Source organism: Setaria italica, chromosome III, assembly GCF_000263155.2.
Source record: "Setaria italica strain Yugu1 chromosome III, Setaria_italica_v2.0, whole genome shotgun sequence".
In the NCBI taxonomy this organism is placed as follows: domain Eukaryota; kingdom Viridiplantae; phylum Streptophyta; class Magnoliopsida; order Poales; family Poaceae; genus Setaria; species Setaria italica.
In genome coordinates, this window is record NC_028452.1 from 6352138 (window position 1) to 6366956 (window position 14819).

General features: G+C 42.0%; 2 protein-coding genes across 6 annotated transcripts; both read left to right on the forward strand.

Moving 5' to 3' along the window:
* The first annotated feature begins 978 nt into the window (after positions 1 to 978).
* Positions 979 to 4725, forward strand: LOC101773461 (PHD finger protein ALFIN-LIKE 8). The gene is made up of 5 exons (XM_004960722.3): positions 979 to 1220; positions 1317 to 1349; positions 2583 to 2811; positions 3927 to 4053; positions 4162 to 4725. The coding sequence occupies exons 1-5, from the start codon at positions 1109 to 1111 to the stop codon at positions 4435 to 4437; spliced, it is 777 nt and encodes a 258-aa protein (XP_004960779.1). The 5' UTR covers positions 979 to 1108; the 3' UTR covers positions 4438 to 4725.
* Positions 4726 to 6080: 1355 nt separating this feature from the next.
* LOC101773879 (protein STICHEL) lies at positions 6081 to 14484 on the forward strand. Of its 5 annotated transcripts, none has more exons than XM_022825627.1 (9): positions 6081 to 6221; positions 6336 to 6373; positions 6457 to 6957; positions 7428 to 9386; positions 10354 to 10576; positions 11626 to 12192; positions 12984 to 13722; positions 14082 to 14156; positions 14241 to 14484. In XM_022825627.1, exons 3-9 carry the CDS (start codon positions 6913 to 6915, stop codon positions 14260 to 14262), a joined length of 3630 nt encoding a protein of 1209 aa, XP_022681362.1. In that variant the 5' UTR covers positions 6081 to 6221; positions 6336 to 6373; positions 6457 to 6912; the 3' UTR covers positions 14263 to 14484. The 5 variants fall into 5 exon arrangements, with proteins under 5 accessions (XP_022681362.1, XP_022681363.1, XP_014660301.1 ...); XM_022825628.1 differs by having other exon boundaries at positions 6656 to 6957; XM_014804815.2 differs by lacking the exon at positions 6457 to 6957.
* Positions 14485 to 14819: the final 335 nt, after the last annotated feature.

Sequence of the window (14819 nt, forward strand, 5' to 3'; positions counted from 1 at the left end):
ATCCCCCACTGCACGGGGTCACTCGGGACTAAAGACTGTTTAGTTCCGGGTCAAAAACACTCGGGGAAAAAAGCATTGGATGGAATGTGAGTTATCTACCGGTGCATTAATTAGCTGCAGTACGTTTTTTTTTGGGGGATTAGCTGCAGTACGTGCATTGGGATCCTGCAGCGATACAAGCAATTCCGGGCTTACCATAAGGCCCACCAGGAGGAGTTGTACTGTTACATAGTATACCGAAGCAACGTGCCTCATTGTTATTGCGTTGACAATCCATAGGGAAGAGTAATTGCTTGCAATTCTCGGCGAGTAATAGACTTGCAACACTCCTTGTGCCATTGTCACCGTACCTGAGGATAACACCAGAACGGCAAGAAGGCTGAAGATCAACAAGCGACTAGCGTTAGTCTTCCTGGTAAACCTTGCGCACAGGACAGAAGAATGAGGGGTTGTATGTTATGAGCTTGGTGTTGATCCAATGGACAGTCCGGTGCTCTTTATAGTGGACACGATGGACATCATTTTACAGCACAGCTGCAGCCTGCAGGCCCGATATGTCATGTATTTACAGCCTCGTATATAGAATGTCAAGATATTAATATTCAAAATAGAATCTTAAAATGATTTATTATTGTTTTAATTCAATCAATTTAATCATTCAAGGGGTCTTTGATGCACCATATTTTGTTTTAATCGATCTCTACTCTTTCTCTATTTTTTTTCTCTTAATAAAAATAAGTAAGGTTCTATTTTTTTCTCTTAAAAAATAAGTAAGGTTCGTTTCACTCTGGTTCTGGGCCAACCTCCACTCCGATGTGCGTTTTTGTTGAAAGTTCGATGTATGCTTTCATGGGCCGCGGCGCCGACTGGTGTGCTAAATGGGCCATTAGTGGGCCCACAAACTAGGGAGTCCCGCGAGCGCGCGTGAGAGAGAGAGAGAGGGGGGGCCAGAGGGGCCTATCTCTTTCGCCGAAGTCTTCCTGCCTGCCTCGGCGCCGACGCTTCCAAATTCCAATCGACTCTCTCGTCGTCCTCGCAATCCCCAGCTCCCCTCCTCTCCTCTCCCAAAACCCTACCCTTCCCTTCCCCAGCAGGCTCCCGGGGGCCAATGGACGGAGGAGGCGGATTCATGGGCCCGCCGCCGGTGCCCCGCTCGCCGGAGGACGTCTTCCGGGACTACCGCGCGCGCCGGGCCGGCCTGATCAGGGCGCTCACCACCGGTAAACCCACCTCGCCTTTGCCTTCGCCTCACCTACCCCCCCTCCGACTCCGTCTGGGGCTCGAGTTCTCACTGGTTTCCCGCTGGCCCTCTGCAGATGTGGAGAAGTTCTACGTGATGTGCGACCCAGGTGAGCTTTCTCTGCCTGCTCTGCTCTGCTCCCCCGATTCGATTCGGTTTTCTAGGGTTTGGGAGTGCGGATTTAGATGCTACTGGGCGGATTTGGAGTATGTTTGCTTTGCAATCTCTGATTGCTCCCTTTGAGAACTGATCTGGGGTCTTATTCAGCTGATTTTCGAGGTTTCCCCCCTTAATTTCTGGAGTTTCTCCTCCCAGTCATTGGTTCCGGTGTGCCCTGAGAATCTATTGGCCGGTGAATCCCTGCTCCGTTCTTGCGGGCGACGACCGCTCAGCTCTGCTTCCGGTCTCGCGACGTACTAGTCAGTCCTCGCGCTGTGCTCATCTGGGGGAGGGAAAGCGGAAAGGTGGACGTGGGGAATCCTTATCTTCTGAGCTGGTCGACCGCGCGGCCGGCCAGTCATCGCGAAAAGTCGTGCTCCTGCCTATTTACTGTTATGCTCCCGGACAGCGACTTTTCTGCCACTGTACGAGGGGCATTTTCGGTATTTTTCGTGAGTGCGTGATGTCAAGCAATGGGATTGTCAGGATAACATTGTTTTTTGTCGAGTACAAGTCAATATTGTCATCCTTTCTGGGTATTTCCAGATTGGGGATGAGTGTATTGCACACACCTTTTGAACTCCATCGCTCCCAGGATTTAACTCTGTTATATCATGCTTTGTCCATGCCTACATGGAAACAAGGGCATGTACCTTGGTCAATCTTTATTATGTATAGGCCAAAGTTCATGTTTGTTAATGCCACATTTATGATTTTGTTTTCCACAGATGAATGAGTTCAAAGCTTGCACCGCTTTTAAATTTTAGATGGTTAACTCAGGAAACTAGCTCTTATTAGGTCCTGTCATTGGCAATGCAAGATGATTTACTCGTTGCTGCTCTGAAATTGTGGGTGGCCAGGTGGGAGAGGAAATCAGGAAAACAGTGTCCATGGGGAATGCTCTTATTATTAGTTGTATGGAACTGATTTATTGATGTCATAGTGTCACAAGGGGCCATGGAGCCTTTTCTTTCATGCATTTGGCCGTACAGTCTGCCCTTTTGCTTTGCAGTTCCTTGTTTCATGGAATGCTCAATTTCAAATGGATGATTTGTCCTGCTTTTTTTGTGGTTACAAAACTCTCGCTTTAAGGACCTTCATTCAATTTCTTTGTTAAGTGTGGTTTAGAGCTTCAAGAACCATGGACACCTAATTTGAGAAATTATCATCTTCTTTTGTGCAGAGAAGGAGAACCTATGTTTATATGGACTTCCCAATGAGACATGGGAAGTCAACTTGCCTGCAGAGGAAGTTCCTCCTGAACTCCCAGAGCCAGCTCTGGGAATTAATTTTGCACGTGATGGGATGAATGAAAAGGATTGGCTGTCACTTGTTGCCGTGCATAGTGATTCTTGGTTATTGTCAGTTGCATATTATTTTGGAGCAAGGTTTGGTTTCGACAAGGAATCCAGGTATTTCATTAGTTCTTATTATAAGAATTATGTTTGCTATTTGTGTATTTGACTTATTTCAGTGGGTATGGGCCTACCTCGTTAAGTATCTCATAGTTTCTGATACGTGGTTATTTCAATAACGAGTATTACGTCATCTTAAACAAAATTATGTTCTTAAACACAGAAAATGAATATAATGGTATCAGGATCCTAGATTTTGATTGAGAAATGAGAGTGGAAAGAGATGGTTAGATAGATTGAGGGGATGGAGAAGATGATGATATGTTGATTATTTTATCCAATTTGTATGGAGGAAGAAAGATTGAAGGGGTTTCTTTTTCTGTTGACTCGGAAATAAGCCCTATTTGTGTTTCCATGGCATTAAATAAATTATCTCAATTTGGATGCCAGTGCACTAATTGCACATCTTGGTCATGTCAAATGTGCAATGGTTCCATCCGCCGAAGTTGTTGAGTAGTCAATTTACAACAATGGTTCCATCTGCTGAAGTTGCTGAGTAGTCAATTTACAACTAAACCTACAACATCCTTATTTCTGTTTATTTACAGCATTCAATTTTTCTGCCACAGCTGAATTTTGCAGCTATTTTTGTTGTAGTCTTCAGTAGTTTCAGCTTACTCACATTGGTATCACTTTTAAGGCCTTCAATTCTTTCCTCCTGGGTAGAGCTTTAGCTTAGAACATTTAACACATGCTACCAAATGATAAATCTGTATACTGGCCTTGAGCTAACAGTCTTTAGTTTGGGATGCTAATGAACCTCTCTTGTTCTTGTTTAAGATATTTATACTGTAAGTTGGATGTTTGAATGCATGGTTAAAGATCTGACTTTTTTGCCCTAAAGACATGGGCTCTTACATTGTTGTGGATTGAATCCATCACTGGTGATAGAGGCTTAAACTGCTGCTGATTATTTTCAAATAGATTTTCACCAATACTGTTTCATTAAATTGGTTAACAATTTTACCTAAGCCTTTAAGATGACCTTAAATGCTATACTGGAGTGTTCTGTTATGTTTGACAGTAACTTGCCGTATTCATTACATGATTACTTTGATGTGCACTGTCTTACCTCTCGCTGATAGAGTTACCTTCTGATGATTGGCTTGCAGGAAACGGCTCTTCACCATGATCAATAACCTTCCCACCGTATATGAGGTTGTTACAGGAACTGCCAAGAAAGAACCCAAAGAAAAAACTCCTAAAAACAGCAATAAGAGTAGCAAATCTGGCTCGAAGGTATGAAGTTTTAGATCGTGCTGTCATATCATTTTACATTACAACCAGCGAAAAGCCAATTAACTCCATGATTCTCTCTGACACTGGACATTTGGTGAATATGCACAGCCCTCACGCCAGGCAGAGCCCAACTCAAGGGTCCCGAAGATGCCACCCCCAAAGGACGAGGAGGAGAGTGAAGGGGAGGAAGGCGAACCACAGGAAGACCATGAGACCGCGCTGTGTGGTGCATGCGGCCAAAGTTACGACGACTTCTGGATCTGCTGCGACCTATGTGAGAAATGGTTCCATGGCAAGTGCGTCAAGATCACCCCAGCCAAAGCGGAGCACATCAAGCAGTACAAGTGCCCCTCCTGCACAGGCAGCAAGAGGGCCAAGGCTTGATTCTAGGAGACCCGAAAGGCCGGCAATGCTCTAAGGAGCCTTGACGAGTTGTAAGCTTAAATTGTCAGGTTAGGGCAGTAACAGATTTGAATACCTTGTTTGGATATTGTCGGCGTTGATGCTTGAGGATCCCTCTAAATTTAGTGTCAGTAGTTGCGATTACTGACTGACTGCTGTAGTGTGTGTGGCCTCAAGCATCTATGCTCTGTAGTCTACTGAATTGTGTGCTTTAGATTCCAACTGTGCCATGTATGATCATTTAGTCGTTTTAACTTTAGCTTCCTGTCATTTCCTGGCTGGGTTCTTCATCAGGTGCACACAACCACACAGGAATCTTTGAGAAAAAAGGTGAGGTCTAAATGGTGTTTTGCCATGTATGATTTTAGTGGTTTGATAATGCTGGTGAACGCAATGGTTGGTTGCTGTTTGTTGGGCCTGATGCTTTGTACTTGTTTTATTGTAAGGAATGCATGGTTGGATGCACCGACAAGGTAAAGTACTGCACTTACTTTTGATCGTGAAGAATATACGCTTGCTCCATATGTAAGAAGTCCAAGTTCATGTGTCCCGCATGAGCTCGCCGAGGGCGTGGTCCTCCGACACTCCTCCAACAGCAGGATCAGAAGAAACCCCCTGTTGCTTCTTCTCCTGCTGCTGCTGCGGCCCATCCTTTTGGCATGTGTTTCTGTGAAACGGAAGTCTTCTTCAATGGCGCCAGGTGAGCAAGTCCTCCATGGAAGCCTGATACAAGAACTGAGCTAGATCGTGGTAAAGAGCTAAGCTATAGCTGAAAGCCTGAAACCATTGGAGAAGCTTGCTTCAATGTAGTCTTTCACATTGATTCGAAGCAAGTAAATACACGACGCACGGTGGCATTAATCATGCCCGTGCCATCCGCGTGAACACGGAGATCCTGCTTGTCAGTCTGTTGTACTTGTCGGCAGTAAAACAGGGCCGCGCTATATAAAACGGTGCCAAATTATGAAATTACACCATCGTCTTCAACTTTCAGACTTCAGAAAAGAGAGAGCCGTGAGCTATATATAGCTTCGGTTTTTCCTTGCTACTGGTTGCTGCCGCCAGGTGCCAGACGCTGCCGTTGCACAAAGAAAATGTTATCCTTGTCAGGAGTCAGGACCAGGCCGCGTATTGAAACTGTTGGTGAACAGCATTTTTTTTTGAATGAACTCGAGTTGCCAAAACAAACATTTTGTGGCCTCGGCCCGTGCTTTGACGGACAAACCTCTGGCTACCACAGTGAGAATCCCTAGAAAAAACACAGAACACGTGAAGTGAGCCATTTGATTTTTTGCATTCTTCGAAAACAAATTTGATGTAACCTGAGACAAAAACAAGTTTTGGCCTTGGCTCACATACTACTACTACTAATAATTGCTATATTGCCCACTCTTTCTTTTGAAAGTTTACACATATAACGGCTAACTTGACAACTAGATTGACAAAAAAAAAACCCTCCCCCCCCCCACCCCCACCCCACCAAAAAAATTTTATTTTTTTTACAACTAGAGGCTTTTTGGTTCTTCCTATTTTCTGCTAAGCAGTAAAGCGCTCTATTTTCTTTTTCTTGAGACGAAACATGAAAGCCCCTGCTTTTTTACGAGGTACACGCATTATTCCGTGACAGCCGACAAACTGTACTGTGTTGCAGAGGGAAACCCCCGGACAAGAAGCGCCTGTGACAGCAGTGGTGGTGGGGAAATTTTAAATCCGCCCGCGTGCAGCTTCGAATCTCCATCTCCTCCGGCATTCACTGCCCAATGGCGGTAGGTTCCACCTCCAAAGGCACCTCCTTTTTCGACCCCTTTTGGGTTCTTGATGGCTTTTTATAGGACAATTTTGAACTGTTTCCCCTCCTTCCCGTGACGTGCGTGCCGCAGGTCTCGTCGATCCCACCTGGCGGGCTCCGTGGTGCCTGGTGAGGTTCTTGCCCCTTTCCTCGCGCAACCCTTTCGTGATTGCTCCTCTTCTTGTTTGGATCTTGGTGCCGGAATGATGCAGTATGAGCTCGCCTCCTGGGGATTGGTTGATTTGCTTCTTCTCTAGTTTAGTGGCTGCAAGTTTTTTTCCCCCGAACGAACCGTGGCTGCAAGTTTGCCAATGCGTTCCATTTGGTTCATCGTCACCCCATAACAAATTTCAGATTCCTTTTCATCCCAACACTCGTTTGATGCTGACAATCCCACATTTTCCCTTTTAGGAAACTGCGCATTGATTTTTTCCCCCTCGGTTTCCAGAAGATACTGTCGCTTCCGGCTTAGGTTTCATGTTTTGCTCAAAGGATTCATTTCTGCTGATGGTTTCTTCTTATTTATAACCACCGATACCCACCAGCATATCACATATGCCACTCTTTTATTGATTTTCAGTGCTTGCTATGCTATTTTTTTGAGGATTCAGTACTTGCTATGCTTGTGACGTGTTGAAGACCATCTGGTTATTGTGGCATCAGATGAAATGAACTTGAAAAGATCCGCAACAATTTCTCTATTTGCTTCAGAGGTTATTGTAATTTAATGTGAATCATCTATAATAAGGTCTGCCTGATTCCATGTTTTCACATAAATTGGTCCACATATCTGCACACTTATAGGGTCTGCACTCTGCAATCTCCCTGCTTTCACATGTAGATAATTTAAGCAATGTTATGCATTCTGTAGAATAATTTCTATTATGATTTGAACATTACGATCTAGTTTCCTTGGCACTGAACTGCAGTTTTTTTGTGCCTCACTACCTGTTCTAGATATGCGTTGCTTCTGAAGTTGCTGTTTGAGCATTTTGCTTCTGAAGCAGAAATTTTATCCAGTACTTTGTACAGTTTGTAAGATGCATCACCTTTGTGTTGTGTGTTTGTACTTTGCGCCTATGTTAACTTGCAGAACACTTGATGGTGTTTGTAACGAACATACTGCAGTTCTTTTCCCTGGATTGTGCTGTCTTTTAACGTTTACTATTTTTCTATCTGCTAGACAAGTCGCTGCCATTCTAGATTGGGAATGGAGACTATGGTTGGAGGATGTGTTGGCCCAAGTGAACTTCACTTGAGGAAGGAACTCACTGCTTTGCAGAAGGCGCGCTTCTTGCAGGATCCTGAGACTTGCTCAACGTGGAAATCACCTTTGAGTTCTAGGTCATTGGTGGCAACTTCAAGGATTACACACAATGGTGAGGTTTCTAGTAATTTAGCACCAAAGCACATTGAGTCACCACATGCTCCTCTAAAAAGTGAGAAGAAACGAAGAAAGGTATATCTCTACAATTGGAGGCAAAATTCTATCAAATCAAGTGAGGATGGTAGGCAACGATCTGGTGAGTTAAGCCTGGACAGTCCATGCAATTCTAATGGGGTGAACTCCAAAGGTGATGCATGTCTGGATGCTCCTGACAGCATTTTCAATGTTCAGAGTTCAGCATCCTGTACACCTGTGAAAAGAATAGCTAGAAGGAGAAAGGGTGTTTTTTCCAGAAAAGGAGCAGTCAGAAACCCAGCTGTTTTGAAGTCGTTAGATCTTCAGGTTAACTCCGGTGAGCGATCTGAGGATACTGAGAACTGCAACTCAGAGAGTCAGGAGCTATTTCAAGGAAGTTACTTTTCTCACCCTACATCTCCACTGTTTGCTGCATGTGGATGTGTCAGCTCTTCAAATCCCTCAAAACTACTGAAAATTGGTAGAAGAGAGGGATCTTCCTTTTCTTGCACACCTGTTTCTACTAGCTCCTATTACAGGCATGGAAGAAGGAACACCAACACTTTTGGTTCTTGGGATGCAAGGACTGCTACTTCTTTAGATGGTGATGAGTCTAACCAATCAGCATTACTGGGAAGTCAAAGGTCTCACCTCCCTTGCTATTCATCAAAAAGGAGAAAACATAGAGGATCTGAAGGAAGTAATTATTCTCCTTCACTATCTGCTATACTTCGAAGAAAAGGTAGCAGCTTAATATGTGGAAGTCAGACATTGCATAAGAAGAAGAGATCATTTGGTTCAATGAAATGGGCACATTCAAAAAAATCTGCTCGAGGAATGCCACATTTGGGTACTAGCTGTGATTTTGATTCTTCATCATTTGATTCATCAAGCGATGAACTCTCAACCAATATAGGGGAGCTTGATATGGAAGCTTCGAGCCGGTTGGATGGGAAGAGATGGTCAAGCTGTAAAAGCCAGGATAGGATCAATCTATCTGCTCAAGGTGGTGACCTGGCAGCGGCAGACCAGAGAAGCTTGAGCCAGAAATACAGGCCAAAGGCATTCAGTGAAATCGTTGGTCAAAATATTGCAGCACAATCACTTCATAATGCAATCATGATGGAAAGGATAGCTCCTGCCTATCTTTTTCAAGGTCCTCGAGGAACAGGGAAAACATCCACTGCACGGATATTTTCAGCGGCCCTAAGTTGCCTTGCTACTGTAGATACCAAACCATGTGGGATATGCAAGGAGTGCACAGATTTTTTCAGTGGAAATGGAACCAATCTAATTGAAGTTGATGCAAGTAATAGGAAGAGTGTAAGTAGAATTAAGCACTTACTGGAAAACATACCACCATCTGGTTCTTCGTCCCGTTATAAGGTGTTTGTTGTGGACGAATGCCACATGGTATCTTCCAATGTGTGGTCAGCATTTATGAAGTTTCTTGATGAACCATTACCTCACGTCGTATTTATATTCATAACAATTGACCCTCAAAACCTGCCTCGAGCTGTAATATCACGTTGCCAAAAGTATGTTTTTTCCAGGATCAAAGATATTGACAGTGTGTGCCGGTTGAGGAAAATTTGTATGAAGGAAAATCTTGATGTTGAATTAGCTGCTTTAGATTTAATAGCTCTGAATTCAGATGGCTCACTACGAGATGCAGAGACAATGCTAGATCAGCTGAGTTTGCTGGGGAAAAAGATAACACCTTCACTTGTTAATGATCTGGTAATCTTGTTTTTATGATTAACTTGTTTTCATGAATAAATTTGCTATGTGTTATGTGAAAATGCTGCTTCCTAGTTCCTAATTTGTTGGTTCTTTAATCTATATGGAAATTTTGCATTAAATTATTATTCTAATTTGATATCATAGTCAAAATGGCATATTGTTTTCTGAATGTTTCACTATTTAACTACTTAGGCCCTGTTTGTTTGAGCTTCCTGGCAGCTTCTCAGCGTGAAAAGCTAAAAACTCAAACAAACAACAATCTTCCCGTGTAGCTTCTGAAAAGCTGGAAGCCCAGAAAAGCTGAGTTTGTATGGGAAGCTGGAAAGCTCAGTTTTATGAGCTTTTCGTAGCTTTTTGAGCTCAGAAAGCTAAACACATCTTCTAAAAGCTAGTGTTGACTTTTCAAAAGCAAAAAGCAAGTAGCAACTTTTCAGAAAAGCTCAAAAGCTGCAGCTCAAACAAACAGGCCCTTATGCTCATATTGTACTTTTCATTAGGTTTTTTTAAAGGTCCTGTACGTAAATTATTCTATTGATAACAAGTGAGGCCTGCGGCCAAAGGCCTAGAAAGTGTGCAAATCCCAACTGTACTCATGAACCAAAAGCTACCCAATGAAAGTCAAACTTGCCTGACTAGCTGGCTTCCTAGTTTGCTCTTTTGTCTCACAATAGAGGTGCAAACTCTAAAGGGCACATTTATGATTTAGCATTTGAACATATGTCTGGACCCATGTAACCTTGACTTATTTTGAAAATATGAGCTTTATTTCTAAATTGTACCCTATAGAATGGGGACAGGATATCAAATATTCTGCTTGGGGAAAGGAAATTCTTTTCAGTTTTACATGAATACAGTGAGAAAATAACTAGTAAAATAATTTCATTTCCTTATATTTTACTAGATAATGAGTGATATATATTATTCAATTGAATGGTGTCTCTAAGTTGCAAATTGCATTTTAAAGGTTGGGGTTGTTTCAGAAGAGAAATTGCTCGATCTTTTGGAGATAGCTATGTCATCTGACAGTGCTGAGACAGTCAAAAGGTCAAGAGAGTTGATGGATTCTGGCATTGATCCAGTGGCCTTAATGTCTCAATTAGCTGGGCTTATCATGGACATCATCGCTGGCACCTACAAATTGGCTGATTCTAATTGTTGTAATGGCTCAGTCGCCGGTGGCCGAAGTTGTGAGTACTTTCATCCTTGTATTGCACTATGTTTTCAATTCGTTCATTCTTACCTCTCTCCCACCTTTTCATTTCTTTCTTCATCATAGCTGTCACACAAATCTTCCATGATTTTCTCTGTATCGTAAAATCTACTGGAGTAGTGCAGTCCTACTAAAATGAATTACATTTTTTCTAGAATTTATTTATACCAATAAAAATGACATTTTTGCTGCTACTTCCATTTATCAATATCATACGGAGGTGCATATATAGTGTTCTCACATGGTCACTGTTCATGAGTTATGACCGTGAGGCAAGCAAAGCTATTGATTATTCTATTGGATTGTGTCAATTTATTTTTAATAGCAGTGGACTAAAAATATTTCAATAGAATAAGCTAGCACATGCTATTATGTGACTGTTGGTTGACTGTCTGCAAATGCTAGGGTAATATTTCCAACAGAAACAAATTAAATCTCATTCTTAGATTCACCATTAACCAAAACCACTGCTTGTGAGATGTTCTTAGGGGGTGGCAATTACAGAAAGAGCCAACCTCATGCAATAATTAAAATCTCTCATTTAGCTCTTTTAAAGATCACTTAACCACTAACTTTCGTTTACAAGATGGACCACTTTATGCTCAACTGGAAATGCTCATTTGGTCAGTACATTTGAAGATATGATATTATATTGCGAAGCACCATATCCTGACCATAGTCCATAAAGCTCCAACAGAAGCTTAATATTGATTGTGTTATGGCTGTTAATTGCTACTTCTGTTAGTCTGATGTTTGTGTAAATTCACCTTGACTGTGTTATTGATTTATTGTGCCATACTGCCTTATACATTTATGCAAAAGATGCAGTTCGTAAGATTGTGTATAATGCGTGGGTTATATTGCATTGAGCCTCAAGGGCGAATATATAGGGGTACAAGACTTGTGGGGAAAGAAGCCTTCCCGAGAAATTTCCTATACTACCAAATATAGTCTAACACAGTTCATCTAATCTACAACCTACTTATCTATCTTCTAACCATTTTGTTTGTGTTCTGTTATCTGTAGTAACAGAGGCAGAGTTGGAAAGGTTACAACAAGCATTGAAGATTCTTTCTGATGCTGAAAAGCAGATAAGGGTTTCAAGTGAGCGTCCCACATGGTTTACAGCAGCTCTGCTACAACTCGGATGTGGTCATAGCTCAGATATGAACCAACTAGAAAGCAGTACAAGAGAACACCCTAAAGCAGCCAATGATGCAATGTCTGAAGCAGCAAGGGAATCATCTTCCAGCAGGACTGCTTCTCATTCATTATCTGCCTTTGGGATTTCCAAGAAAACACTTGAACACAAAGCAATCAGTGTGCACTCAAGTCCGCAGGTCCTTGGCTCACATTCATCTAGGTCGAGACTGAATTACAACTTGGTTTACGGAGAGTGTAGATCTGTCGACAGAGTTCCACTCAATTCAAATCAACTGAATGACAACTGTTCCAAGCAAAGGGCCTTGATAAATGAAAATTCAGATAACCTTGCCCAGATTTGGATAAGATGCATTGAAAATTGCCACTCCAAGACACTACAGCAGCTACTTCTTGACCACGGGAAGCTAGTATCAATCAGGCAATTTGAAGGTAAAAATATCTTGTGTTTTCTCTTGTGATTAACATGGAACATTTGGAGTGTGTTACTTTGTCACTGAGCTACTGATAATTCTTATACTGTAAACAAATTACCAAGTGCTCCTTGGTCAGTTCTTTTATCTATATATTTTTTTATATATTTAAGAAATTCATCCTCAGACATGTGTCCCATGTTTGACATAAGTATGTCAGGTACAGTAGTGTCCACAAAGGTAAGGCCACAGTGGTAACAGAGTCGAGAATTTTTTGCCTGTACAGCAGTAAGTGCATTTGTATATGGGTCAACTTGCTTCATAGCAACTGGTTTGGACATGGCTTCTAGCTTCTTGGTTGGAGACACATCTACCAGCATAAATATGTGGCATATTCTGGATCCCAAATAGCTGAAAAGAAACTTAGACACAAAAAAAAGAAGGGAAAAGAATAATGTAGCAAGTTTTTAAGCTGAATTGTATCATTGGTTCGCCACCAGTTAGGTGAAAATTTGTCAAGATACAAAAGAATGCCAACGTCAGAAATTAGATTGTTATACTTTCAGGCATCTTTAGCATCTTTATATCTGTGGATGAAGGGGCAAAATCTATCTCTGTAATTGAAATTAGAGATTGATGAAGGATGATTTTTTTAATAAAAGTGTAGAATATTGTGCACGAACGTAGAGGATGAAGCAAATGCATCTGCCGAAGTTGAAATTGAATTAAATTCTCCATAGGCTCCTGTATTTTAAATGATTACCCAACTATTCTTTGTTATTAAGATGTAAATTTCATTCATTTTTTCAGACCATACGATTGCTTTTATAGCATTTGAGGACTGTGGCATTAAGTCTCGAGCTCAAAGATTTTTGAGCAGCATCACAAATTTAATTGAGACAGTACTGAAATGCAACGTGGAAGTCAAAATGGGTTCACTAGCTGAATTGATTGACGAAGAACTAACATTGGAGGCTGGCCCTAAAGTAAGAAGAGTCGAGTCTGATGTCTTGAGTTGCTCATCAAACAGTGACCGATTAAAGGGGACTATGAACTCCTCAAGGAGAAGTTTGGATCATCCAGATGAGGGAAGGAAAGAACTGGAGAAATATAAAAATACTCCACCTGCTGATGAAAGGTTGCATTCGGTTTCAGTCACTTTAAGTTCAGGAATACCTAAGGCTAGAGGACTGGAAGTTCCCACCCAGTCGACAAAAGAATCAATAAATGGGGAGCAGCGGTTGGAGAGTGCGTGGCTCCAGGTTTCTGAGAAGCACACACCAGGTCTGATGAATCAAGCAAAACACAATCAACATCAGGTTCTGTCTCAAGTTGTTGACAGCCAACACCAAAGGAAGTTGTCCATGTCCCTAGTTGCGCCCTCGAGCCATAGAGATGATGATCTTGCACATGAGATAGAAGCTCTGAAGATAGTTGACAGTTATGGTTCTCAGAAGCACCAAAGTGGAAGAAGTGAAAATGGGTTTGCCATTTCACCAAGCAAGCTGCACAGAAAGGATGACATGGCCGATTGTGACAAAGAGAGCGTGTAAGTCCTGTCCTGTCTGCTTTAGTTCCATGCTCTCATCCAGCTTTTATCCTGACCTTTACATTTTAAAAACATATATATAGTAGTGCATGCCACTTTTAAGTGCATAATACAATTAGGACATTATTGATTAACATGCGAGTTGAGGTTTTCTCATTCTAGTCAAATTAAATCAGAACAACTTGATTTGTTGTTCGGAAATATTTATCCATGTTGAAATTGAGTGACTTTAAACAATATTTTAGCATTTTCTACATGTCCTGAAGGTTTTAGCAAATCCATTTTGTTTGTTGAAATTCCCCATGCTTGTTACTTGTTGATAGTGTTTTTTGCCCATGCTTACCTTGCCTTATTCACAGTTGTTCTGAGCCTGGAAGACCTGGTTGCCATGGCTTTTTCCCCTGTTGGAAAGCTCAAAACCAAAGGGAGCAAAGGTACAAATGTCAAAAGCTGTATCTTAAGCCGTGGCACAGAATATCAGGCGTTTAAACTGACACCTGTGTCTGTGTGTAATTCAGGCGAAGAGGCAGATGCGGGTGAAATCTTCTTGATCTGGCATAGCAGTTTTGCCCGATGTTGATTATGCAGCGAGACTGCCAGACTGGAAATAAAGAGTGCATTTCAAAATTTCTTGTCTTGCAAAAGGACACATTGTTGTTTCAGAAGACAAGAACTTTTGAGTTTACCATGTTCACCTTAACATTCTTCGTCCAGCCTGAAAGTCATTCAAATTCTGGTGGCAGTATATTTTTTTGGCCTTCACAGGACGGGATTTTGGTGCGATGACTTGACTAGTCGCTGACTGCAATCAGATACATTCAGCTGCAAGTGGAATCTTTACATTTGTATCCACATGTGGCCCTATAGAGTTATTCTATGCTTCTTGTGTTCGTAGGGGGGGGGGGGGGGGGGAGGAACTGCAAATGCTGTTAGGAATAATCAACTAGTATTCCCAGGGGGCCAATAGGCCCATATAAGTAGAGTACAGGTGGTGGTACATATGCACATAACCCCTTATACAATGGGGTATTTATAAACATATCTCTAACATCTTCCTCAAACTCATGGTGGATCTACAACATTGAGTTTGGAGAGAA